Below are 24,668 nucleotides of genomic sequence, written 5' to 3' on the forward strand. Positions count from 1 at the left end.
TTACTGCCTTTTCACCTTCCAATCCAAGGCTAAGTATGAGGTCCCCCTGGCTGGATTGTCTTCAGTAAACAAAGTGTCGGCATTGGAAAAGGTTAGCATCCGTCTGGATGATATGCAGGCAGCCTGTTAGTGTCCTGGGCCAGTTCAGACACGACAGGCAGCATCCCTCGTTTACTCCAGCTCTTGTTAAATATAAACTGTATTGTTTCCACCGGCCATTTTTGTTTTTGTTTTATACATTGACTATCCTTGGATGCACTTAGAGAGTTGGATCATGACTCAAGAACGATGACTTCACAGTCTGAAGTGCAGATTTGTACCAGTATGTGGAGCTTTTAGTCTGATGCCTTTCAAGGCTTCCTGGGGTTATAGTCCAAAGGCAGTAGCTGTTGCTGGCTGAGGCTTATGGAATCTCAATGGATTCCATTCATCCCTCTGATGCTGACTGCAGGCACTGATTTTATTCTCGTCCATAATTCTCCTTGCTCCAAGTGCCTGTTTTCCCAGCTTATTTCAGATTTGCAGAGGCGGCTTCTCTCATGTAAGACCACTTCTATTCCACCTTTGGAGACCTGGGCTTGTTGTCAGCATTGCTGAACTGTCGCTGACCCCTCCAGAGGGGACCGTACCGGTGATTCCCGCACTGCTGTCCCCATGTGAGCGTCACACTTTCACTTCGCTGCCTCTCTAGCTAACAGTATCTCAGGTTTGGCTCAAATCCATTGTAGTTTCCCCAGGTTGTGGTTCTCAGTTATTTATAGTGGTTTAATCCTTTGACATAGTTGTTTTTCCACTTGGAGTTCGAAGTGAGGATGGTGAAGGAGCCAGGGTGTGAGTGGGCGGGGAGCATCCAGGCAGGTCACGCCTCACTCTGTGGGAGTCCGACCCAGTGGCTGATCTGGGATGTGACTCCGCACAGAGCCCACATGCTGCGGCTGGTTTTGGATTGTTTGAAACGGCCACAGTACATAGTCGGCTGTGGAGTAAGGTGAGTCACTCACGCATATGCGCCTTCTGACCTGATCTGGCTGGGAAAAATTGGTATTATTATTATTTGGTTGCTATTTGTGCATTGTTTATTGAATTGTGGCCATTTAGAGTGAATTAAATGATAAATTAAATGATGAAGTAAATTATGATTCCTGAATCATGCATTTTTTTTTTTTTTTAATTAATGATGATTGATATATATTTATATACTTGGTGCATTACAGCCTCCAAAGACCCAAAATCAAGTTACTAATAAAGAAATTAAGTAAAAAGCAAGTTAAAATGTAAAGCGTAATTTCTGCCAGGATAGATGTTCATGCTTCACTGCATTGCTATAACACTCTCTACTCTACTGTTTATCTTCTCCATTGAAGTCCAGTAGTGAGGAAAGGTGAAGGGTGGGGTTGCACGTCTGGGTAGAGGAGACAAACTGCTGGAGCCAAGTCCAGTGGAGTTCGCTTAATTCATACTTTTCCACATGCCTTTTTGTTTTACACACTGTTTGACGTAAACTTTTGTGATCAGGGGTTTGCGCTAGAAAGTCCTTAGCCCAGATTTTTATGTCTGACAAAATTCATGCGCATCGACTGCGCATGTGCAAGGAAATTGACTAGGTGCTTCCAGTAGGTGGCAGCACTGAGGTAAAATCCTGCAGGGGCCCATGACTACATGAGGAGGGGGGGGGGCAATTCTAAGACACATGTGTCCTTGGTAAGGCAATGATTTCCCTCTATGTCTATTTCCCCTTTCATCTAGAGCACAGGGGTTGAATGCTAACTAATATTTGATTTACTGAGTATACAATAAAAATACTGACAGGAAGATTATGTATATGTATCATTTGTAATTAATCTCATCAGTTTAAGGGTATTTTAATCATGCCAGGCCTTTGCAGAAAACAAACATACCGCATTAATTCACTGTCCCTTTCCATGTATGACATGGCAGAAACAGCATGTTGCACACAACAGTAAAAACAAGGCAGGACTGAATGAAACGGTAACTGAGGAGCCTCCGCATGCAAGGCCCCTGCCGTTCGGCGCCAACGTGTGTGTGCCTGGTTATATGCATGCCAACAGCTCACCTTAGGGGGGCTTTGCTGCTTTAATCTAATTGCTTTGTCCCTCTGAGTACTGCCAGCGTTCTCCCTCATAGTACATCCAGGTACTCAGGCTGTACTGTGGAACCCCACTTACTGTCTGAGGTGGCTGAGCTGCTTGTAATTTCTCATGGTACAAAGAGAACAAGGCGCTGCCTCTAAAGGTAGAGGCACATAAAGACAGCCACAGGTCGCTCAGTTTACTCAATGTGCAAATCGGAAGCCCTTAAAACCGTTAATTCGATATCTGGAATCTTCCAAAGGGCGTCGTCTTTTTGTGTGGAAATAGCTTATTCTCTACAAAGAACCGTCTGTAGCAGGCTTTCATTTCAAAGCACTGCATACATTTTAATGGTTTAACTAGTAAATATTTCATTCATTTAGCTCATCCTTTTTTGTGTCAAAATACACGTTTTAAATAAACACACACAGGCCAAAACCTACTGCTAAAAAACTAAAAGTTATTCTATAGAAATACTATACAGCTATTTATAGCTGAACTATTTATACAATCTATTGCCTAAGTATTTACAATATTTCCAGTTTATTGGCTGTTCATGGCAGGTAGCTCGTCTCCACAGCCAGCTCCTGGACCTCAGGGATGGTGCTGAGCTGATTTAGGGCGTTATCAGGACAAAGGAGCTCAGTTTTGGTTGGTCTGTGCCTCCCAGTCACAGGGGTGCCCTCATTGTCACCAGGTAGATGCAGAGCTACGCAGTTTCTTTTCCTCCATTGCAGAATGTAATAGCTCTGAATTGCAATCATGTAATCATTTAATTGTTCACAATAGTACTGCAGCCGGTATCTTTGCATAGGGGACATGGCATGCCAGTTGCGCATGGAGTAATGCGAGTACTGCATGTAATTGGACAATATCTCTGCAATGTCAGGACTGGGCATGAACAGGGTGTCAGTCTTGCTGCAGGGGCTGTAGGTTGAACAGAAACAAGATGCACATGGGTGGGACGAATTTGAGGTGGAAATGGAAGAGGGCGGAGATGGTGACGGAGTCTTGCTGTCGATCCGCCTGAGACTCACACGCTTGGCCATTTTCTGTTTGGGGTCCATCTGGTCCATCCTCACATGTGGTCCAGCCTGTGGGAGGATCTGCTCACCCCCTTGGTGTGAAGCGAAGTGGTTCATCGATCATATCAGCCTCCTCTGTGAAGGGCTCATATGATGAGGGTCCGTGCTCTTGGTGGGCTCCCTTTCTGGAAGTGGTCAGTCCTTTAGGAGGATGGAGACAGCGGACAAGACGTTTAATTAAACGGAGTCCTTCACTGTCACTGTACAGTGAAACTCCCCAATCTGTGCTACATCACATATAGAAGTACAGTAAACAAGCATCAATAAGGAATAACAATTAAATAATGAGTGTACAGCTATACAAAATAAAATACAAATATACAAGGTACAAAATATAAATTAAACAATTAATGTTCAGTTGATGGCCGTTAGTGACAGACGTATCACACCTGGCAGGCAGTATTGCATGCTGTAAAGTGCAGCACTTCAGAACATTGGGATCTCATTGGAAACAGGAAACAAACGCTGGCTGGGATTGGGCCACCGGCGTTTCAGTCGAGGGGGGGGGCTGACCTATAAAACCACTCCAGTTAGTGCACAGATTCCCAAATCTACAGAGTAACAATGGCTGCAGCTAAAGACAGCAATAGAAAGGGATTCAAGCTGAAAATTCATTGTTCATATATACTTAACGCCACACCTGACAAATCAAATTATTTCATTTTTATAACTTTAGATCTTCACTGTCAAGGTACCTAAAGTAAGATTTCTGATGTAATTATGGGACATACTCTACTGATATCTTACCAGCTGATGGTTTTTTGTGATGTTTAAAGCGACCACGTCTAGCTGCTTGACCTTTAAAACACATACCAAAGCACAACTAAACAGATTCTACTGATTATATTATACAGTATAGACATGTAGACACAAGCCCCGTATGTTTACAGTTTAAATGGTAACAAATCACTGTGTTCAGCCAACGGTGAACTTTAATAAAATACTGGCATTAATAATGAGATTATAGTAACTTACTATAGTTAATTTGAATGCCATATTAAATTTACCCTAACTGTAAATTACCTGCCCAGGCCTAAAACTTTGACGTGATTTATTTTAAATATATCTTCCTAGGTAATTCAATAATACAATGTGATTTATTATATTAAATAAAAATATATTTAATTTTTTAATATACCAGGACACGCTTCCAGAATAAGATACTTATCACACAATATATAATTTAACAAGACCAGACAGCCCTATTCTAACTTCCATTCTTCTAGTGCGCAGTTCAGTGAGTTGGTCTAGCGGCCCTTTGCTATCTTTCCACGGCTAATGGATCCAGGGTTGTTTTCGGGTGTAATCCGGACTCTCACTACCCCCATTTGGCAGGAGCCAGTCGATCTTTCTGAGGGATATGTTCATTTCGAAGCGAAACAGATTTAATGTCCTCTCTCTAGCAGAAGGCCTGCTGAAGGGAGCTGGAGATCTATGCTGCTTCAAAGGTTTAAACCAAAAAATTAAACGAAGCATTTTTTTTTTTTTTTTTTTTTTTTTTTTTCCCCCTTGTCGTGTCCGGCAGTTTAGCAAGCAGGATGTTAGTCTGGGTGCTTTATTGTGCCAACACTTTTATTTTAACAAGTGGAGCTTCGGATTTAAGCTCCTCTTGTTACTTGAGGTATACTCTTTATTAATCAGTTATATGTCGATGCGCCACAAAGCCGGAGCTGACAGGGGGGGTTAGTGGGAAAAAAATCGAGAGAGAAAGTGAGAAAGGAGAGAAAGGGGTGAGACAGTAAAATAAATAAATGCATAATAAAAATAAAATAAGGAGGGGGGTCAGAGAGAGAGAGAGACAGGGAAAGAGAAATAATACATAACAAACAATAGAACAAAAAAGGAAAGAGTGATAAGAGGACAGCTTCTGCATCTTGCTGCTTTACACCGTATCATCACACCAGCTGATGTATCTGAAAGATAAGATCCAGGGACACACACAAACAGTATACGCACAAAGAAACCAGTGGTACCGTTATGACATGGGAATGTGCTTGTGTCAGTATCTGCTCCTGGAATTAAATACGTTAATACCAACGAAAGAAAATAAATATATATACAGTATGCATAAGCAGACCACCAAGAACACTGTCTAAATATTGTCGTACCCGTATCTGCATCTGAGAGGAGGGAGTGGAAGCCACACACCAACTTTCACACATACTGTCACACACACACACACACACACCCAGACAAGGGGAAAGAGGGATAAAATAAGGGAAGAGAGCCCTAGGCTCTCCTGTGTGTGTGCGTACGTGCATGTCTATGTGTGTGTGCGTTCTAAGTGTATGTGTGTGCGTGTGCATATGTACGTGTATGTGTGTGTGTACGCATACATGTATGTGTGTGTGTACGCATATGTGTATGTGTGTATGTTTGTGTGTTGTGAGTGTATGTATGAGTGTGCAGGTTAACATGGAATGATTCCCAGTGAGTGTGCGAGGCCACAACAACGCCGCCCCGGGGCCCCCAGACGGCCGGGAGAGCCCCGACGGGTCATGGACCCAGCCGCCCCACAGCGGCCAGGTACCCGGGCCCCCGCCACCGGAAGGCCGCGCGCCCACCCAAGGAAGGCAGGGAAGGAGGCACCGGGCGCCCCCCACCGGCGAGCACGAGGCAGGAACCCCACGGCCACAGGCGGCAGCGCGCCGGCCCCCCCTGGGGGCCGGCCACGCAGGCACGGATAGAGCCCGGAGCCCGGAGCACCCGCACACCCCGTGGGGGCCCCGCCAGCCCCGGGGAGACCCGCCCCCCCCCAAGAACCCCCACCCGGGGGACCAGGGGGACGCCCCGAGAGCCCCCAAGCACACCCGCCCCTGGCTACCCCGACCCCCCCTCCCCCAAGCCCAGATCCCAACCCTCCCTCCCCAGCCCCCGCACCCTCCCTCCCCCAAGTCCCCTCACTGCCGCCCCCACACCGCCCCATCATCCACGTGCTCCCCGTACCAGGACAAACATGCAGACACACCGATCCATGCATGCACTCATACACACACTCAGACACACACTCCCAGTCACACCTGCTCGTCTTTGAAGTCCGGCAGCAGATGCCCTGGACTTGCCCAGTGGACGGCCCAGAGGATGTTCCCCACCCCCCCAGATCGCAGGCGAGTGGGCACCCCGCCGGAGACCGGCAGCGCCCCACAGATGCGGCCGCCCCACCCCCGAGCCCACCCGCCGGCGCCCGCCACACCCACCACACCCAGGACCCCTCACCCCGCCCGCCCCCCAACCGCCCCCCACCCACCTTGATCATTGATGGTGTACATGTGTGTGAGCTAAGGTGTCGTTGAGATATGGGGGAGCATATGGGGAAAAGACACCCACCGGCCCCCCCAAGCCCTAAGTGTCTAAAGTGGAGTTAAAATAGAGGGGAAGGGAGCTGTGCAGTCCAGCTGTGGAATATTATTATTAAACGAAGCATTTTTTAAATAAACAGTTAATATGCGGTTGCCAGCGTGGTCATGTATCACAATCTTCCTTGAAACATATAGAAAAATACAACTTTTTAAAGTTGGGCTGATACCTGGCAGATGAAATTTAGATAAAAGTCCGGTAATCCATGGAGGGAGCAGAAATATAAAATACAGATATTTTATGGGTTCCACTGAAATAAAGGTAACTGATTATGAGAAAGACCTTGGTGTGTATGTTGATGCTTCCATGTCCCACTCTTGCCAGTGTGGGGAGGCAATTAAAAAGGCCAATAGGATGTTGGGTTACATCTCTAGGTGTGTGGAGTTTAAGTCAAGGGAGATGATGCTAAGATTATACAATTCCTTAGTAAGACACCACCTGGATAATATTCATTATCAAAAGTGTCCTTTTTCTGTTTAGTCATGCATGAACACAGTAAATAATCTGAATCTTTTTTCCTTTAAAATGGCCTTTAATGTTCTCCATTTTCATAACAACACAATGTTGTCACTGTGTCACTTCATTAAGTGCCAAGTTATTTCACACAAGCAACTCACTGCCTATAATAATTCACAGGCATGTGTTGCAATGAGCTGTAATAGGGGCTCTTATTTAACCGTTTGTATGTTAAACTGGTTCGTAAACCCAGAACTTTCACCCATAACTTTGTTTCTATTTGGCAACAGGCCACTTGGTAAACAGAAAAACAATCAGAGGGGGAGGTATATAATTATAGTAAGATTAACTAGTTATTTAAGTGGTCTGCATAGAATAAATGTACAGTGTAAGAGTATTGAACTCCCCCCCCCTCCCCAAAATGACCAGAACTGCCTAAATTACAAATTTATACACATATTATTTCTGTCAGCATTTTTTAACTTGTCTCTCACAGTAAATGGACGAATGTCTGATAAATTGCTGCTTGCATAAGTAACAGTAACAGTAACCCTAACAGTAACAGTAACAGTAACAGTAACCCTAACAGTAACAGTAACAGTAACCCTAACAGTAACAGTAACAGTAACCCTAACAGTAACAGTAACAGTAACAGTAACCCTAACAGTAACAGTAACAGTAACAGTAGCAGTAACAGTAACAGTAACAGTAGCAGTAACAGTAACCCTAACAGTAACAGTAACAGTAACAGTAACCCTAACAGTAACAGTAGCAGTAACAGTAACAGTAACAGTAACAGTAACCCTAACAGTAACCCTAACAGTAACAGTAACAGTAACAGTAACCCTAACAGTAACCCTAACCCTAACAGTAACAGTAACAGTAACAGTAACCCTAACAGTAACCCTAACAGTAACAGTAACAGTAACAGTAACCCTAACAGTAACAGTAACAGTAACAGTAACCCTAACAGTAACCCTAACAGTAACAGTAACAGTAACAGTAACCCTAACAGTAACAGTAACAGTAACAGTAACAGTAACAGTAGCAGTAACAGTAACAGTAACAGTAACCCTAACAGTAACCCTAACAGTAACAGTAACAGTAACAGTAACCCTAACAGTAACCCTAACAGTAACAGTAACAGTAACAGTAACCCTAACAGTAACAGTAACAGTAACAGTAACCCTAACAGTAACAGTAACAGTAACCCTAACAGTAACAGTAACAGTAACCCTAACAGTAACCCTAACAGTAACAGTAACAGTAACAGTAACAGTAACAGTAACCCTAACAGTAACCCTAACAGTAACAGTAACAGTAACAGTAACCCTAACAGTAACAGTAACAGTAACAGTAACAGTAACCCTAACAGTAACCCTAACAGTAACAGTAACAGTAACCCTAACAGTAACAGTAACAGTAACAGTAACCCTAACAGTAACAGTAACAGTAACAGTAACAGTAACCCTAACAGTAACAGTAACAGTAACCCTAACAGTAACAGTAACAGTAACCCTAACAGTATCAGTAACAGTAGCAGTAACAGTAGCAGTAACAGTAACAGTAGCAGTAACAGTAACAGTAACAGTAACAGTAGCAGTAACAGTAACAGTAACAGTAACAGTAGCAGTAACAGTAACAGTAGCAGTAACAGTAACAGTAACAGTAACCCTAACAGTAACAGTAACAGTAACAGTAGCAGTAACAGTAGCAGTAACAGTAACAGTAACAGTAACCCTAACAGTAACAGTAACAGTAACAGTAACAGTAACCCTAACAGTAACAGTAACAGTAACAGTAGCAGTAACAGTAGCAGTAACAGTAACAGTAACAGTAACAGTAACCCTAACAGTAACAGTAACAGTAACAGTAGCAGTAACAGTAACAGTAACAGTAACCCTAACCCTAACCCTAACAGTAACAGTAACAGTAACAGTAGCAGTAACAGTAACAGTAACAGTAGCAGTAACAGTAACAGTAACAGTAACAGTAGCAGTAACAGTAACAGTAACAGTAACAGTAACAGTAACAGCCCTTTGCAGCTGCCAGCCTTTCGACCTGCAGTGATTGTTGCCCGTTATTCAGGCAGCAGCTGTAGCTTCCAGGACAGGCCTGGTCTCGGCGGCTGTGGTGTAGCTTCCACTTTCTCCGTAATGATCTAACAGCGTCCAATTTCTTGGATATATTTGGCAATTTATGACATTTGCTTACATTATCTATAACTTATATTGCTCATTAGTCTTCCACTCCTTTCCTTCATATAGTAATACTACGTGCATGGATGCCTGCAGCAGTATGCCTGTACTCACTGTGCATACCCTTGCTTATATACTTGTTAATATTTGGCTAATGTTATCAGTTTTTTGTGCCATTATGTTTGCATGATTCTGGGTAAAATATGAATCGCATTTTTTTTCTACTCAGAATACATTCTTGGAATTCAAAGTCAGCAGTACCAGAGCTGAGACACAGCTACTGAGATAATGGAGGTGATTACATTGGATGATCAGCCATTTTCTAGAGTGTAGCACGAGGGATTTCATCAGCTCATTCGCCAGTTGAAAGGTCTCAAAGTACCAGCCCGCGACATTTTTATAATCAATTATTAAATCTGGCCCGTAGATCGAACTTTTGTTTTCCACAGATGAAAAGAATGATCTAACGTTTTAATCCGCTAATCTGCACTGGTAAGTTTAATTGCTGGTGGTGATATTAGATAAAAATTATTCGGTATTGGTCAAAATTTCCACATGGGGTACCGCTAACAATACGATCTTCACTGATATGGGACTGTTACATCCACATTCCTCCTTCAGTGAAACAGGCTGTCCTCCTATCCCGTTTTCACGGCCTCGCCTTCGCCTGTTGACGTGCTCACGTGGCGGGACGCACACGCATTCGGTACTGGGGTCGGGTGTCAAACCCATGAGTCCCTCCTGTGGGTATTTAAACCAACGCTGAGATGGTGCACATCTCTGACTTAATAAAAACGGCTTTCAAAATAATGTATAGTTTTACGTTAATGGTGCAGTCTTATGCAGCGTATGGCTCAGCGGGTTAAGCTTCTGTGGCTGTGACTGGAAGATCGCCAGTTTGAGCCCAGCAGAGCTGCCACGCTCACTCTCAGCTGCATGTGTGTCTGTGTGTCACGGAGAGCAAGATGGGGTAGGTAAAAAGAGAGTGTCCCCACGCGGATCAATAAAGTGTGATTATTATTATTATTCTACCTGAGCTGAAGATGGTTATCTATGGAAACTTGAGTAACATTATAGTAGAGGGCTTCACAGATGTTTAAATTGGCCTGACTGATGTTATCACTCTGTGGTAACATCTCGTTATGCTTAATGAATTGAGATTGATTGCATGGCCTGGTTCTCCGCGAATGGAGGTCATTCTCTCTCACTGATTCAGTATGGCGACACCCTCCTCCCACTCTTGCTGAACGCCACCCCCCCCCACTTGGCTGGTAACCATAGTGATGCTAAGGAAGGCTTGGGCAATGGTGGTGATGAAGGGGGGGGATTTGCAGATGCTGCCAGTCTTTTCGCATGTGCCCATCCCTTCAGTCCACTGTGCTTTGTCACGCAGGGGAATTCTGGGTAATATGGAGAGAGGGGGTGACACCAGCTGCTGGGGGGCTTATCAGCTTAAGCAGTCAGAAGGTAGATCTGCCTCCTCCCCAGTGCCTCCACAGAACATTACATTAGACTCAATATTAATTCACAGGAATATCGTGAATTTTGTTGTAGCACGTGAGGTGCCATTTAAACAATGGCTGAAATTATCAATCTGTCACCCTGCTGCCCTGCGATCCCAGTGTCAAAATATCGTCTGTGCCTGGAATGTGCCTCGCTTCCTGGTTAGCAGGAATCTCTGAGCTTCGGGGCAGGCAATTTCACTCATTTGTTTACCAAATGAGGAGAAAATGAATAAACCTGCACGCAAAGCAGCAGAGCTACCCAGCGCACATGGGAGGCCTCCCCCGGGCAGGCTGGCGCATGCGCAGTCCCTGCTCTCCCCCTGCCCTGCCCCCTCCCCTCCCACCGCGCGTCAGCTGCAGCAGCGAGCCGCCGCCTCAGTTGCTGAGCTGCATCTCCAACCTACGGCACACGGCCATGGTGGAGCAGAGCATGGATCCACGGAGCGGCCCAGGACAGCCTGGGGGGGGCTGGGCACTGGTCCCCTCCATCTCGGCCGTTATTAAGTACTCTTGCTTCATCTGCTGGTCCAGGGAGAAGAGCTCTGTGGGAGAGGAAGTCAAGGAGAATGCGGTGAGCGTCAGCCAAAGGACGTGTGAAATTCAGGTGAGCCGGGCAGGACATGGTGGCGTGTGTGTGGGTATCTGTGTACTTATCAATGTAGGTATCTGTGTAGGTATCTCTGTAGATATCAATGTTGGTATCTTTGTAGGTATCTCTGTAGATATCAATGTTGGTATCTTTGTAGGTATCTCTGTAGATATATGTGTAGCGATCTGTGTACATATCAATGTAGGTATCTGTGTAGGTATCTCTGTAGATATCTGGGTAGCTATCTGTGTACATATCAATGTAGATATCTGTGTAGCTATCTGTGTAGGCATCTGTGTAGGTATCTCTGTAGATATCTGTGTAGGTATCTTTAGTGCTTTCGGGCAGGAGCGTATTCCTGATAGTGTGTATCATCGACGTACCTATGCACCGTCGTCTGTTACTGCATTCCTTGTTTTGAGAAGGGTAGCAGTGTAAAAAGACATGGTGTTTTCGTTCTGTGCTGTGGCTTTCTGGGTGTTCCTCAGAGAGCACACAGGATGGGCAGATTTCAGCATAAGGTGTATAATGGAACTTTGTTACTTCAGCCAGACGTAAGGTGCATCTGAAGCTGGTTTGCCCGCCTGTCCGCCTGTCCGCCTGCCTGCCTGCCCGCTCGCTATTTTTGGATGCTTGCATCCTGACGGGCTGGGCTGACGAGTCACGGCGCCGTTTGGGAGAAGCCCAGTTACATTCGGGCTGTCTCCCCCAGATGACATCTGAGAGACATTCTGCAGGAAAATCAATTTGTCTGGATATTGATAGGAGTGTCTCCGATGATGCTAAAAAGATCATCGACTGGTCAGTTCATCGTTTAACCTGCTGCTGCTGGCCATGGTCACATAGACACTGCATGCGATTGCTTACTGTGGGATGGTCCTGTTGTTGGGGATGGATACTGGTGAAGGTGAATCCACCCAGGGGTGCAGGGTGGTCCTGACCCCTGTTCTTATAGCCTGGATTCATCACCTTTTCAGTGACGGTGTAAAGGCTCAGCATGATGGGACCCCCAATGATGTTAACGCCTCTTTTCATTTTTCCTAAAGCAAACCTCATACAAAGTGGATGGAAACGGAATCTTTCCTGGAATTTAGCCTTACATTACAGCTGACTGAGTACAGTTAGTCCAGGAGGTACTATGCATATCCTTTGTAATCAATTGGATATTTCTGTTAGCTTGAATGTGCTAATCAGGCATGTCCACAAGATGTAGAACAACTGTGAAACGATGGAACAGACATAAATCTATGGTGATTTTTAACCAGCTCAGGTCAGGCCAGAGTGTTTCTCTGAATGACTATGGGAGGCTGATGGAGCTTAATGCCGTCACACGTTATTTGATGCTTTTTGTGTATTACAAATTCTTTTTGGTAGCCATTTCTTTAAAAATAAATACAGTAACACTTGAAGCTGTCATAATGCATTATAGGTACCTACATGATGTATTTTAATAGTCAGCATATGAATTACTAAACCATTACAACATCTTCTATTGACAGTCATAAGGCATTATAGTGTTGATTATAATACTTCATCAGATCCAATGAAGCTCTCATCTATAATGCACTATAGATACCTTCATAATGCTTTATAATGGTTGATATAAGAATTAAGGGTGCTTTTTACTGCATTATGAAGATATCTATACTGCATTATAGATGTGAGCTTCATAAACCATTCATAATGCATCATAAACATGGCTATAATGTATTATGTCTTTTCATAAATATATAGCCATGTTTATAATGCTTTATGAATGTGTTAGAATGTGTTACGAATGTGTTCATAGATTCTTATAGACGTGGCATTCATAGAAAGTGTTTCTGCTTTTTCTTTAAAAAAAAAAAAACCTTAATTATGTAAATACTAAATGTGCACATTAGTCTACAGAATCGGTTGATTGGCTGTTTGGTCATTGTGTTTCTGATCCAGTGTCATTATCATGAATTAATAGTGTGGCTAAAATGGAGCCTCTTCAGAGGGGATCAGAAGCCCTTTATTCAAAAGCACCGTCAGCATTACTGTAGCCAAAATGATGAACCGTTTCTATTTCCGTGCCTGACAGCGTGAGGCAGGCTTCGGCGACCGCTCTCTGCTCAATGGACAGAAAGACCAGACGCAATCCTTCGCAGTCCAGCATGATACCATGTGGTGACTGCCCCAAAGGGATTGTGGGATAGGTGTATTTAGGGAATATATTACAATGTTTAGCTCTCGAGCTGTCCTCAGGTGTGTCTGCGAGGGCTTCCTCGCGGCGTCTCTTTGGGACCTTGTTGATCTCGTTGGTCTTCTGACCTCTCTGAGCTGCCCACAGCCACGTGACCCTTTAACACAGTGTTTCCCAACCCGGTTCCTGGGGGCCTCCATATGGTCCACATTTCTGCTCTCTCCCAGCTCCTACCAAAACGTGGACCGTCTGGGGGTCCCCCAGGGCCAGGTTCAGTAACACAGATTTAACTGCAGGTGACCATCTAGAGGGCTCTCTGCCCTTAGCTAACCACGGGCTCCTGCAGAGGATGAGTTTTGATTTTTCTAATTTAATCTTATTATTGAAATATTTTAATTGGCTGCACAGTGGCGTCACACCACCAGGGTTGAGGATTCCGATCCCACCTCTGCTCTGCGTGTGTGGGGTTCAGATATCCTCCGTGTGTCATGTGGGTGGACCGGCGTCTGCCCTGCCTGGGACTGGCTCCAGGACCCCTGTAACCCTGACCAGGATAAATGGCTTTAGAAAGTGGAAAAGTGGATCGATGGCTGTTTGGCAGTGGGGTGAAGCAATGCACCTGAAGTCCTTTATTAAATTTTTATTATGTTTAAATATTTTTTTATTCTGAGGTCAGTTGAAGGCGTATTGATGTGTCTGAGAACAGCATGGAGTACTGGTACTGGTGTACCGACGGTCCATTCAGAGATTATCGACGTCTTTTACGGTGTGACATCTGCCTGCCATGGGCTCCAGGCCAAGGACAATTTTTTTCACCCAGATAGCAGATGACACCTTCCTTCACTTGGATGCTGGCTTTTAGCAGATGGATGACTAATGTTTCCTGCCTGCGTAGCCCCCACCCCCCCCCAGCTGCCTGCCGCCCCCACATCCTGCTTCTCCATGCCTCCCCTCTTCACAGGAGCTGCAGGAGGAGGTGCAGCGGGAGAGCGGGGAGCTCAGGCAGCTACAGAGCCGGAGATGGCAGGTCCAGGAGGGGCTTGGCGAGCTGGAGCAGAAGAAGAGCGACCTGGAAGGGCAGCTGGAGCACATTCAGGAGCAATGCAGCCAGGAGAACCAGCTGGTGAGCCAGAGCAGGGCTGCGGTGGGGGTTCTGAGGATTTTATTTCCATTTTATAGGATACCTACTGCAATACAGCAATTAAACTACATAAAACAGTTAAAGCAAGGTTGAGACTGAGTGAAAAGCGACACATCGCGTGACCAGGAGGACCGATGTTCCCTGTAGAGGCTTATGAGGCAGGGGGGCATTCTGGAGGAGGCCGCAAGGTGATAGGCATAAGGCTTCCCACAGCAGGCCGCAAGGCATAAGGCAGGGGTGGCCAATCTTATCCACAAAGGGCCGGTGTGTATGCAGGTCTTTGGGGTAACCTGTAGGTCAGCTATTCAAACCCAGGTGTGGGGACTCTTCAGCCAATCAGTCCTCTAATTAGTAATCTAATTAGGGAGTTGCAGTGAAAACCCGCACACACACCGGCCCTTTGCGGATAAGATTGGCCACCCCTGGCATAAGGCATCCTGGTAGCAGGCCTTAAGCCTTAAGACATCCTGGTAGCAGGCCTTAAGCCTTAAGACATCCTGGTAGCAGACCTTAAGCCTTAAGACATCCTGGTAGCAGGCCTTAAGGTGTAAGACGTCCCTTAAGGTCTCCAGGGATAGGCCTTTTCTCCTGCACTCCCAGACCTCAAAGCCAGACAGAGCCTGCTGTCCCAAAACCTGATACCCATTTTGTCTTCTCTAAGTTTGAGACCAAAATGACTGTTTTATGCATTCACCCTGTCCCCCCCCCCCATCCTGTTCAAACCATTCTGTCCCTTGCTCTCATCTCTGAGTAGTTCTGCTCTCCATCCAGGGCAGGTCCTACAGCTTTTATAATAACTTGTAAGAGGTCATAATAGGCTGCTGGCCTCCTCTGTCAGGGACAGATATTACAGTATTTATAACAGGTTATAAGAGGTCATAATAGGCTGCCTGCCTGCTCTCTATTCTGCCAGGGGCAAATATTACAGTATTTATGTATTTAAGTAATGTTATTTAGAATCAAAGATTAGATTAGTGTATTGGTTTACTGTCATGATTCACCTGGATAGCACTATGTGTGCTGTTGGAGAAAATGAATGAACACCCCTCTGACCAATCAGATTTGAGAATTCCACAGTGACATAGTAAAACCTTTTATAAAGCCTGTAATGCTTGTTCTGGGTGGAATAGAGAGCAGGCAGCCTGTTAAAAAATAGGTTGCTTGCATGCTCTCTATTTCCCCTGAGGCAGGTATTACAGTATTTATAACAGGTTATAAGAGGTCATAATTGGCTGCCTGCCTGCCTGCTCTCTATTCTGCCTGGGGCTGACATTACAGTATTTATAACAGGTTATAAGAGGTCATAATAGGCTGCCTGCCTGCTCTCTATTCTGCCTGGGTCTGACATTACAGTATTTATAACAGGTTATAAGAGGTCATAATAGGCTGCCTGCCTGCTCTCTATTCTGCCTGGGGCTGACATTACAGTATTTATAATGGGTTATAAGAGGTCATAATAGGCTGCCTGCCTGCTCTCTATTCTGCCTGGGGCTGACATTACAGTATTTATAACAGGTTATAAGAGGTCATAATAGGCTGCCTGCCTGCTCTCTATTCTGCCTGGGGCTGACATTACAGTATTTATAACAGGTTATAAGAGGTCATAATAGGCTGCCTGCCTGCTCTCTATTCTGCCTGGGGCTGACATTACAGTATTTATAACAGGTTATAAGAGGTCATAATAGGCTGCCTGCCTGCTCTCTATTCTGCCTGGGGCTGACATTACAGTATTTATAACAGGTTATAAGAGGTCATAATAGGCTGCCTGCCTGCTCTCTATTCTGCCTGGGGCTGACATTACAGTATTTATAACAGGTTATAAGAGGTCATAATAGGCTGCCTGCCTGCTCTCTATTCTGCCTGGGGCTGACATTACAGTATTTATAATGGGTTATAAGAGGTCATAATAGGCTGCTTTCCTGCTCTGTCTGCAGATTCTTTCTCTGCAGGGGGAGCAGTTGGAACAGCAGCAGCAAATCGAGGAGGTGGAAGAGGAGCTGTTGCGGGCACAGGAGGCGCTGTGGAGGCTGCGGGAAGAGGCGGCACGTGCCGGGGAGCGACTGGAGGTCACACGGACTCGGCTGGGGCCTCTGAGGGTCCATGTCCGTGACTCCCACGCCAGCATCACTCAGGTGAGCATGCAATACCACAAATAACCCCTGTGGGAGGGATTTAGTCTCTGTCAATCACTTTATAGCCAATAAGTAGTGGGCAAAGTCCATTTACGATTGGCACATGATAATCCCAGAGGCTTCAGATCTCTTTCCTGCTACGACCTGGACGTATGTATGTATAGCCACGAAAAAATTAAAGCAAATTTATGTGTGGGGGGTTCAGCTCTCTGTGTAGGCCAGTTATTTTCTAATTCTTGATCCTCAGACTAATGGTGTGTTTGATTATTATTTCTCCGGAACTCAGATGAAAACGTCACGAAACGTCACGAAAAACGTAACTTCCCATCGGAAACACGCCTCTTTTATGACATTCATGTCGGACAGAATTTTCTTGTCCGAGTTGCCCCTGTGACGTAATTTCAACATAGCGGCTTACACACTCAACAGTTATTCTATTTTATAAATCTTTAAAAATGTTTATTTTGTTAAATGTATTAATAGTTATAAATGTAATTGCACGTGTTCGATTTAGAGGATACCATATCATGACCATAAACAGTATCCTAGCATGAAATATCAGACTTGTTAGTGTCTTTGGTTTGTTTGTAGTTTGTTTTTCCTTTCAAAAAAAGAATATCGCTATGAATGTACTAAAGTATTTTACAAGGCTTTAAATGTGGTTTGACTAGTTCCTGATTCTCTCGGAAAAAATAATGTCACTCCAATCAGCAGCGTGTTCATGGAGGCAGCCATGTTTGTTCCGAGATGTGGTAGCTCGAACGGGAGATTGTTGGACGTGATGTCACTCAACTCGGGATTTCCGAAAAACGAACACACCAAAAAGTTAAACTCGATCATGTGACACACTCCCCCCCCCTCCCCCCGGTCCAGCTGCAGCTGAAACTGGATGAGCTTCAACATACAGACACACCCTTGAGGGAGGAATTAGAGCCACTGACCAATGGGATCGCAGATGTGGAGGCAATGACAATGACAGCTGAGCCACTTCAGTGGGAGAGGGGCCAACTGGAGTGGAGGGGGGAGGAGGAGCAAGTGGCCCCTGAAGAGCAGGAACCCAAAGCTGATGTGTCAGAGGAGTTTCACGGCAGCTGCCAGCTGCAGCAGACTATGGTTAGAGCAATCTCGGCTTCCAGGTCACTTACATCTAGTAGAACATGGCTAACCACCTTCCCCAGGGACATCCTGATTTTGCAGAGTTTGACGTGTCTGCATTTCACTTCTTTTATCTTAAGTCTTCATTGTATGACATCACCATACAGTGAAATCCCGTTATAACGGACTTCAAGGGTCCTGGCAAAACAGTCCATTATATCCAAAGTTCGTTATATCCAGAGTTGCTGTATGCCCAGAACACAACTAAACGCACCTTGTAGGCGGAGCTGCATGTCCGTTATAGACGAAGAAAACTACAGCTAAAAGCGGCCCTGGGGACCAAATTGTTTGTGCATTGTAGACGATATTCCGTTATAAGTGAATCCACTATAACGGGATTTCACAGCAGGCTAAACTTATGTGCCCATGATTGAATGGTTGCTGGTTCAAGCCATACTATTATTATTATTATTATTATTATTATTATTATCAAAATCATGAAATAATGTCACACCCTTGTATTGCTCCATACAGCCTATGACATGTCCCTTAACAAAAGGCATAAATACAACAGGTACATTACAAATTAAAACCTAGTTTTAATTGATGTGGTGATGTCATACAACGAAGACTGTGATTGGTAAAAGAAGTGAAAGGCAAGGCTCTCTCGTTGACCCAACGCCCTTTCCTGCCAGGCCAATTCCGGACTCTGTCCTGTTTGTCATTTCCCTGTTTGGCCAGCAGGTGTCGCTGGCCATCCTAATCCTAGTGTTTGAGTCCTTAGTGTTGATTAATTATGACCCTCACCTGGTCTCGTTATTCCTAGTCATAGTATTAATTTATTGTCAATGGCCCGCACCTGTTTCTTGTTTTGTCCTTATTACCCTGTATCTATACATGCCTACCTTTGCTCCTTGACGTCAGGTCCAGAGAGTAAAGGTCCAGACCAGTATTTTGTTTCAACCAACCAGTTGAGCATAAAGAGTCGCAGTCACAGAGTACTCAACTGGTTGGTTGAAATAAAATCCCAGTCGTAGCACTTTGCATGTAACCTTTGCACCCTTGGACTCCTAAATGAAACAGTGGTTCTTGTTGTCTTCCTCAGCAAAGCAGCGGTTCCAGTTCTCCATCTGAAGTAGCAGCAGCACAGAAGGAGGATCTGCAGAAGTCTGTAAACACCAGCGCATTCAAGGTTTGGCCCAGATATGCCTAGGAAGGAATACCTCTTTTTGACTGCCCATCTTCATCCATCCAGCCTGTAAACTGCTTTTTGACGTTCCTATAACTTTGCTGACAGCAAGATATAAATCACTGTATACATCTTTGATTTCCTACTGCCATGGTGAGAACCTCTGAGCCTCATGTCTGAAAGGGCTTCTAGTTAAATTCGACTGTCAGCTTACACCTGGATCAGATTGACAGTGTAATACTGGCTTACTGTGTTAAGCTGACTGCAGTGTCCGGGATAACATACTCTTCTTTGGGGTTTGACTGGATTATGGAGCAGGGGTTGATGTACAGGTTGTTCCTTTATGTCCAGCAGGTATCACTTCCAGAGGAGGCAGAACCTGTGGAGCAGGCCAAGGCCCCTACGGTCGGCACGTTGGACTTCTTCCATTCGGACCCTTTCACAGACAGTAGGTGTTCAACTCTTGTCCCATGAAGTCCTTCAGTAGATCTGTACTAGATATGTCGAGCGTGGTGTTGGAAACAAAGGAGGGGGATATGAAGTCCAACTCATGATTTGTTTGGGATGTTACTAGACGACCCATTTGAGGACAGTCCATTCGGAGCAGCGGATGTCTCAGGTGAGGTTTGTACCAACCTCAGAGTTGCCAAAAGCTCCAAAAAGGGGGACTTTTGTGCTTCCATCCTTCATTCCTGGAGCAGCCGTCCCTATGTTTCTGTAGTAGCTCAAAAAAAAAGACACGCCATCATAATAAGGACACAGTACAATGTTATAAGTACGTGTCAGCTAGCTGACTGCATTCAGTGCATTGACTGCACAGAATCATAGAAAATGAGAACCTAGATTATGTGGACCTCAGACTAGTTAAAGTATCTGACTAGTAAGGCGTTATAATCACTCTATGCGCTCTGTTAATGTCAGATATTTTCAGTAGGGACCCGTTCAAAGGCACAGACCCCTTCTCCTCAGACGCCTTATTCGGACAGCCCCCTCCCAAGCCCTTCGGAGATCTCGTCGTTCCCGCCAAACCCCGACCCTTTAACTGCCAGTTCAGCGGCTGGGTAAAGGATCCCATCCTTTCGGAGAACGGCAAGGAGTCAACGGTCCTGCTTGTCTTCGAGGCTGCCAGTCCGACCGACGATGAGCCCGTCCAATGCGAAGCGCTAAGCACAGTCGACCCAGACCCCTTGGCCCCCTCCCAGCGCATTGAGGGTTCCTCGGTAAGTACAGATAAATGGTTTACTGCCCCCTGGTGTCACATCAGCATTACTGCTTACTGCAACTGCCTATCTGTGTCTCAGAATGACTCGCCTTCCACGGTCACAGTGACTCATCTTCCTGAAGATTTGGAGGAACTCCAAGACTCCTGCCCAGGTAACTCCGGGTGTCCCCTGAGCACCCCATGGTTTAGAGATTCCTTATATCCGCGTGGAATGCTAGCACAGCAGAAGCCTGATAAAACATCTCCTTTCAAGCAGTATGGCTTAATGACATTAATGATCAGTAAATTGCTATTAAGTCTACTGATGCTTCTTAGCATATTTATGTTTTCCTCTTTGATATTAATGCACTTGCCATAGAGTTGCTGAAGGAATTCATTGTGTTATCTGCAATGCTACTCGAGAACTGCTATTGTGACGTCTTAAAATATACAAACATTCTCTCAATTCTGACCTTTTAGAAAAAGACAAAACGGCAGCAGCAGCTTTAGGTCATTTTACTAGAAAGCGTCCAGTCGGCTGATTGACAGGTGATATACGGCTGGACTGCAGGCCCCCGCCCCTGTGCTGTGTGCGGAACCTAATGCCCTGAGTGATACCCGCCACATCCTCCCCCCTTTGTGCTCAGCTCCCTTTGCCGGGGTGTCTGGTAATCTACCGCTGGCAGAGAGGTTCGCCGATTTCGGCCGGCTGTCCATCAGCACCGAAAGCCTGGCTTCGTGTAGCACTGAGAACCAGGACGATTCATCTGCAGAAGACAGCGAGGACGAGAACCTGCACACGCCCCCCGGGAGCCCCGGCGGACCCCCTCCACTGCCTCCTGGTAAGTTCTGACCCCTAGCGAGCCCAGTGATGGGGTTACAGACCATCCCTAAATGCTCTTTCTGAGTCTTGACCACCTATGTTCCTGGGCTAGCTAAGCTAGTGTCTGTGTGCGTCCGCTCTGTGAATAATTACACCCCTTTTGGTGTCCTGGCACTCAGCTACTCTGTTTGTTTATCATTTGTGTGGAAAAAATGCAGATATGTTGTTTGCTTGGCTTCTGCCCTTAAATTTAGTTGACCTGTCCCCTGCTATGGTTAGTGCCCAGGTTTAGCGTAGCAGGCATGATGCTAAGTGTTTAGCTTGACTTGCCTCTCACCATCACAGTGCTTATGTTGTCGTAACATGCTGGTTACTCTGTGCTGTGTCTTCATTTCAGATTAATGTTCTTATTTTACATCAGAGAAATGAAGGCACTGCTTTCTACATCTTGTTCCTCTGCCTTATCGTCTCCATGTTAACAATCTTTTATTTTTTTTTTTAAGGATCCGGCAACTCCTCACACCATCATAATGAGACAGAAGCCTGTGACTTTTTCCCCACAACGTCACACCGCTGCCCCCTGGGAGATTTGGATAATTTCTCCACCTCTGACAATGTGAGCTTCTCTTAAACCCCTATCCCCAGTTTGTAAACCCCAGTACCACCCAGTAACAAACTATGCTAATCAAATAGCAGCAGTTTCCCCTTAAACTTCCAAGTCAGTTATTTGGTGGGTCGCTATCTGTTTGTCACATAGTATAAGACTGTGTTAAGAGTCCACTCAGCCTCAAGATGGCACCACTATCCAGTTCTGCTGCACACAACAATGGAATATGATGTATAGATTAACTCCCACTGTTCCCTGCACTCCGTCAGGCTTTGTCACTATGGATTCTATCCCTGTTGCTATGTCGACCCAGTGTTTACCCAATCACAGAGTGCCATGTCAGGAGGCCCTGATTGCTGGTAGTGTGGAACTAGGCTGAAAGCTTCATGCTTTGATATGCAAAGGATAGTGAGGGAAACGCAAAACTGGGCGGAACAGGCCAGTTGCGGCTTGTTATGGCTTGACAATGGATGAGGCACGTTAGTGGGAAGCAGTGCAATGCGAGGACCCGCACTGGCTGGGTATTTAGCAGGTGCTGGTGAAGTCTGCCAGATAGGAGGAGGTACTGGCACTTTTTAAAGGCGCAGGGTGTGACTCTTCCTGAACAAGCACACAAGGCCCGGCTTCTCAAAATCCATTACCTTGTGAGTATAAATGTCATTTCTCCCGGGGCCATTTTAATCTCACAGGCCGGAGAAACCTCATCCTGCTTCCCTGGCAGATGAGCCTCACGTCTGAATGAAATGCTCTTCTTGAGGGACAATGAGGACGGGAAGCTGAGTTTCACAGGTTTTCATGGAAAATGACGACAAGCACGGATTCGTGACTCGCCCTCGGGGCACCGCTAGAGATCTTGAGCTCCATGAAAGCGTATCATGAATAGACCCCAACCCAGACCAATCCAACTATTTCCCAGATATTTTAGGTCCCCTTTCACTCAGGATCCTTGGACCCCCCCCCCCCAAACACTGTAGCAACATATCCACTGATAGATGTTGGACAGCACTGTGTGTACGACTGATTTAATGAGATACAGTTTTCAGTTCTGTTGATGAAGGGTGCAGCCATCTTGAATTCTGAATTCGAGGTTGCAATGGTTCCTCCATCTTTCCGAGTTGGAATTCTGATTTTAGATGGCATTCTAGTTGAAATTTACGACTCGGCACTCAGAAATGCCGACTTTGGAGTTCAAATTGAAAACGCACCAATACTTGTGCTTTTTCGACACAGAAAGCTCAGTAATACATTTTAACGTCGTGTGAATTGTTCCGCCTGTGCGCTTCGGCAAACCATTTACTGTCTGTGTGTGCATGTGAGACGTATGTTCACGTGTCTGCCTGTTTCTCTGCTGTTCTCTCCCTGCCCTGGATGGCCAGGCAGAAAACTCGGGACTCGCCGGTCCAGAGCCAGAGATGCTGGACCCTCCCAGAGCCCTCGACGAGGGGCAGTCCTGAGTGCCTCTCCCTGTGCAGCCCGGACAGCTGAAGCCTTGTTACAAGATAACAGAAATGACACATGAAAGGAACTTAAAACTCCTGTTTTCTCCCTGACGTGCTCCTTGCCTACCCTCCCCTGACATCCTACCTTGAGCCAATCCTAGTATCATTGTTGCTGTTGTCCTCGTCATTGTTGCTTAGCAAACGTCATCATGTCGGGCAGTCAGCAATCTTAACCGCGCACTAAACTCGGTCACATGACGGTGCTGCATTCCAGCATTGCCGGTTGCAATGGATTTATTTAGGAACTGGGGCGGGCGAACAACCTTCATGTGGATCCTCCTCCGGTGTTCCCTGGTGCTTGTATGGTTTTACATATTTTTTGCACACCTTCGATTTCCGGTTTTCAATCTGAATCCCACTGCTTCTCTTTTCAAACCAACAATATAAAAAGATTTTGGGATATTAAATTTCTGATTTCTCATTCATTTGCTTTGTTTTTCTTTAACAAAACAATGCCTTAAGTCAAACGAAAGTTATGTTTCCATTTGCTGATTGAGCTCTGAACGTAAACGAACTTCGTAGCCATTCGTAGGCACAATCCGTTGAGAGTGTTATTTGTAAATAGTGGGTCCTTCCACGGCTTTATCCATAAACTCGACACTTGCAATGGATTACGGGTAACAATCCCCTCAGCTGCGGCACTGAAGGTCTAATGGTGGGTGGAGAAGTCATTCTTTTTTATGTTTGTTTTATGGAGAAAAGTCACAAAAGGGGGGTTGAAAGAGCAGATGGCAAGCTGTGATGAGAGATCTGGGATAAGCCACTTAAAAGCGAGGTGACGGTCTTCCTGTCTTTCCTTGCGTCACAAATATTTTCTGCAGGTTTTACCACATGAAACTGTAGTAGCTCCAGAGGCAATTAAAAAGAATAGAAGCTCTTTATTGTTATTGTACAGGTACAGCTGCAATGAAATTTAATCTTGGCAATCCCATCCTGCTCTCATGTGGGAGACATGCATATTTAGGTGAGAGTGAAGTCTAGGGTGAGAACACATGGCCAGGTGTGTTTCCAACACCTCTGGACAGTTTTGGGGGTTTTGGGTTAGCATCCACCCTGCCGTCCATGGGATTCGAACCGGAGGGCTACTGGTGCAGACTCCCGACACTCATGCGGTCACAGTTTCTATTCTTATTTATCTGTATGTTGCAAAACTAAACCACCTGAGACACAAAAAGGTACATTGTAAGTAACTTGGGACACAGTTTTATTAACTTTGAGGGTGAGCATCATTCGTGATCTTGTATTTACGTCTCTTCTAAACGAGAAAATCTGAGTGCGGAGAAACTTTACGTTAAAGAATTTCCACACACTGCCGTGTATAACTAGGCAAGATAATTAAAGGAAACCTTTTTAAAACTTGTGCATGTTTATTATTAGGGTGTTAACTTCTGAAATTCAAATAAACCTTGGAATTGAATCATCTTCTTCCTCTAATGTTTTAATTGCCTTCGTGATTTTTGTCATTCACACACTCATCTTTCACGACAAGCCAGGGCAGTGTTGGGGGGCGGGTGGATCTAGCTAACATTCTATG

General features: G+C 45.4%; 1 protein-coding gene across 8 annotated transcripts in view; it reads left to right on the plus strand.

Moving 5' to 3' along the window:
- LOC111847638 (uncharacterized) overlaps positions 1-24,556 on the plus strand; it is a 24,911-nt gene extending 355 nt beyond the window's left edge. Inside the window, exons 1-13 of one of the 8 annotated variants that reach the window (XM_023819008.2) lie at positions 1-988; positions 11,223-11,295; positions 14,409-14,570; positions 16,523-16,720; positions 17,594-17,833; positions 18,921-19,007; positions 19,356-19,452; positions 19,579-19,623; positions 19,926-20,224; positions 20,306-20,378; positions 20,853-21,047; positions 21,532-21,644; positions 23,016-24,556. The exon at positions 1-988 is cut by the window's left edge and continues 355 nt beyond it. In XM_023819008.2, the coding sequence (XP_023674776.2) occupies positions 813-988; positions 11,223-11,295; positions 14,409-14,570; positions 16,523-16,720; positions 17,594-17,833; positions 18,921-19,007; positions 19,356-19,452; positions 19,579-19,623; positions 19,926-20,224; positions 20,306-20,378; positions 20,853-21,047; positions 21,532-21,644; positions 23,016-23,120 (1,863 nt within the window). In that variant the 5' untranslated portion in view covers positions 1-812 and the 3' untranslated portion in view covers positions 23,121-24,556. Of the gene's footprint in view, positions 989-9,502; positions 11,296-14,408; positions 14,571-16,522; positions 16,721-17,593; positions 17,834-18,920; positions 19,008-19,355; positions 19,453-19,578; positions 19,624-19,925; positions 20,225-20,305; positions 20,379-20,852; positions 21,048-21,531; positions 21,645-23,011 lie in introns of those variants that run through there. The other 7 variants (XM_023819003.2, XM_023819007.2, XM_023819004.2 and 4 more) reach the window with 7 other exon arrangements.
- Positions 24,557-24,668: the final 112 nt, after the last annotated feature.

Source organism: Paramormyrops kingsleyae, chromosome 21 (genome assembly GCF_048594095.1).
Source record: "Paramormyrops kingsleyae isolate MSU_618 chromosome 21, PKINGS_0.4, whole genome shotgun sequence".
Taxonomy (NCBI): domain Eukaryota; kingdom Metazoa; phylum Chordata; class Actinopteri; order Osteoglossiformes; family Mormyridae; genus Paramormyrops; species Paramormyrops kingsleyae.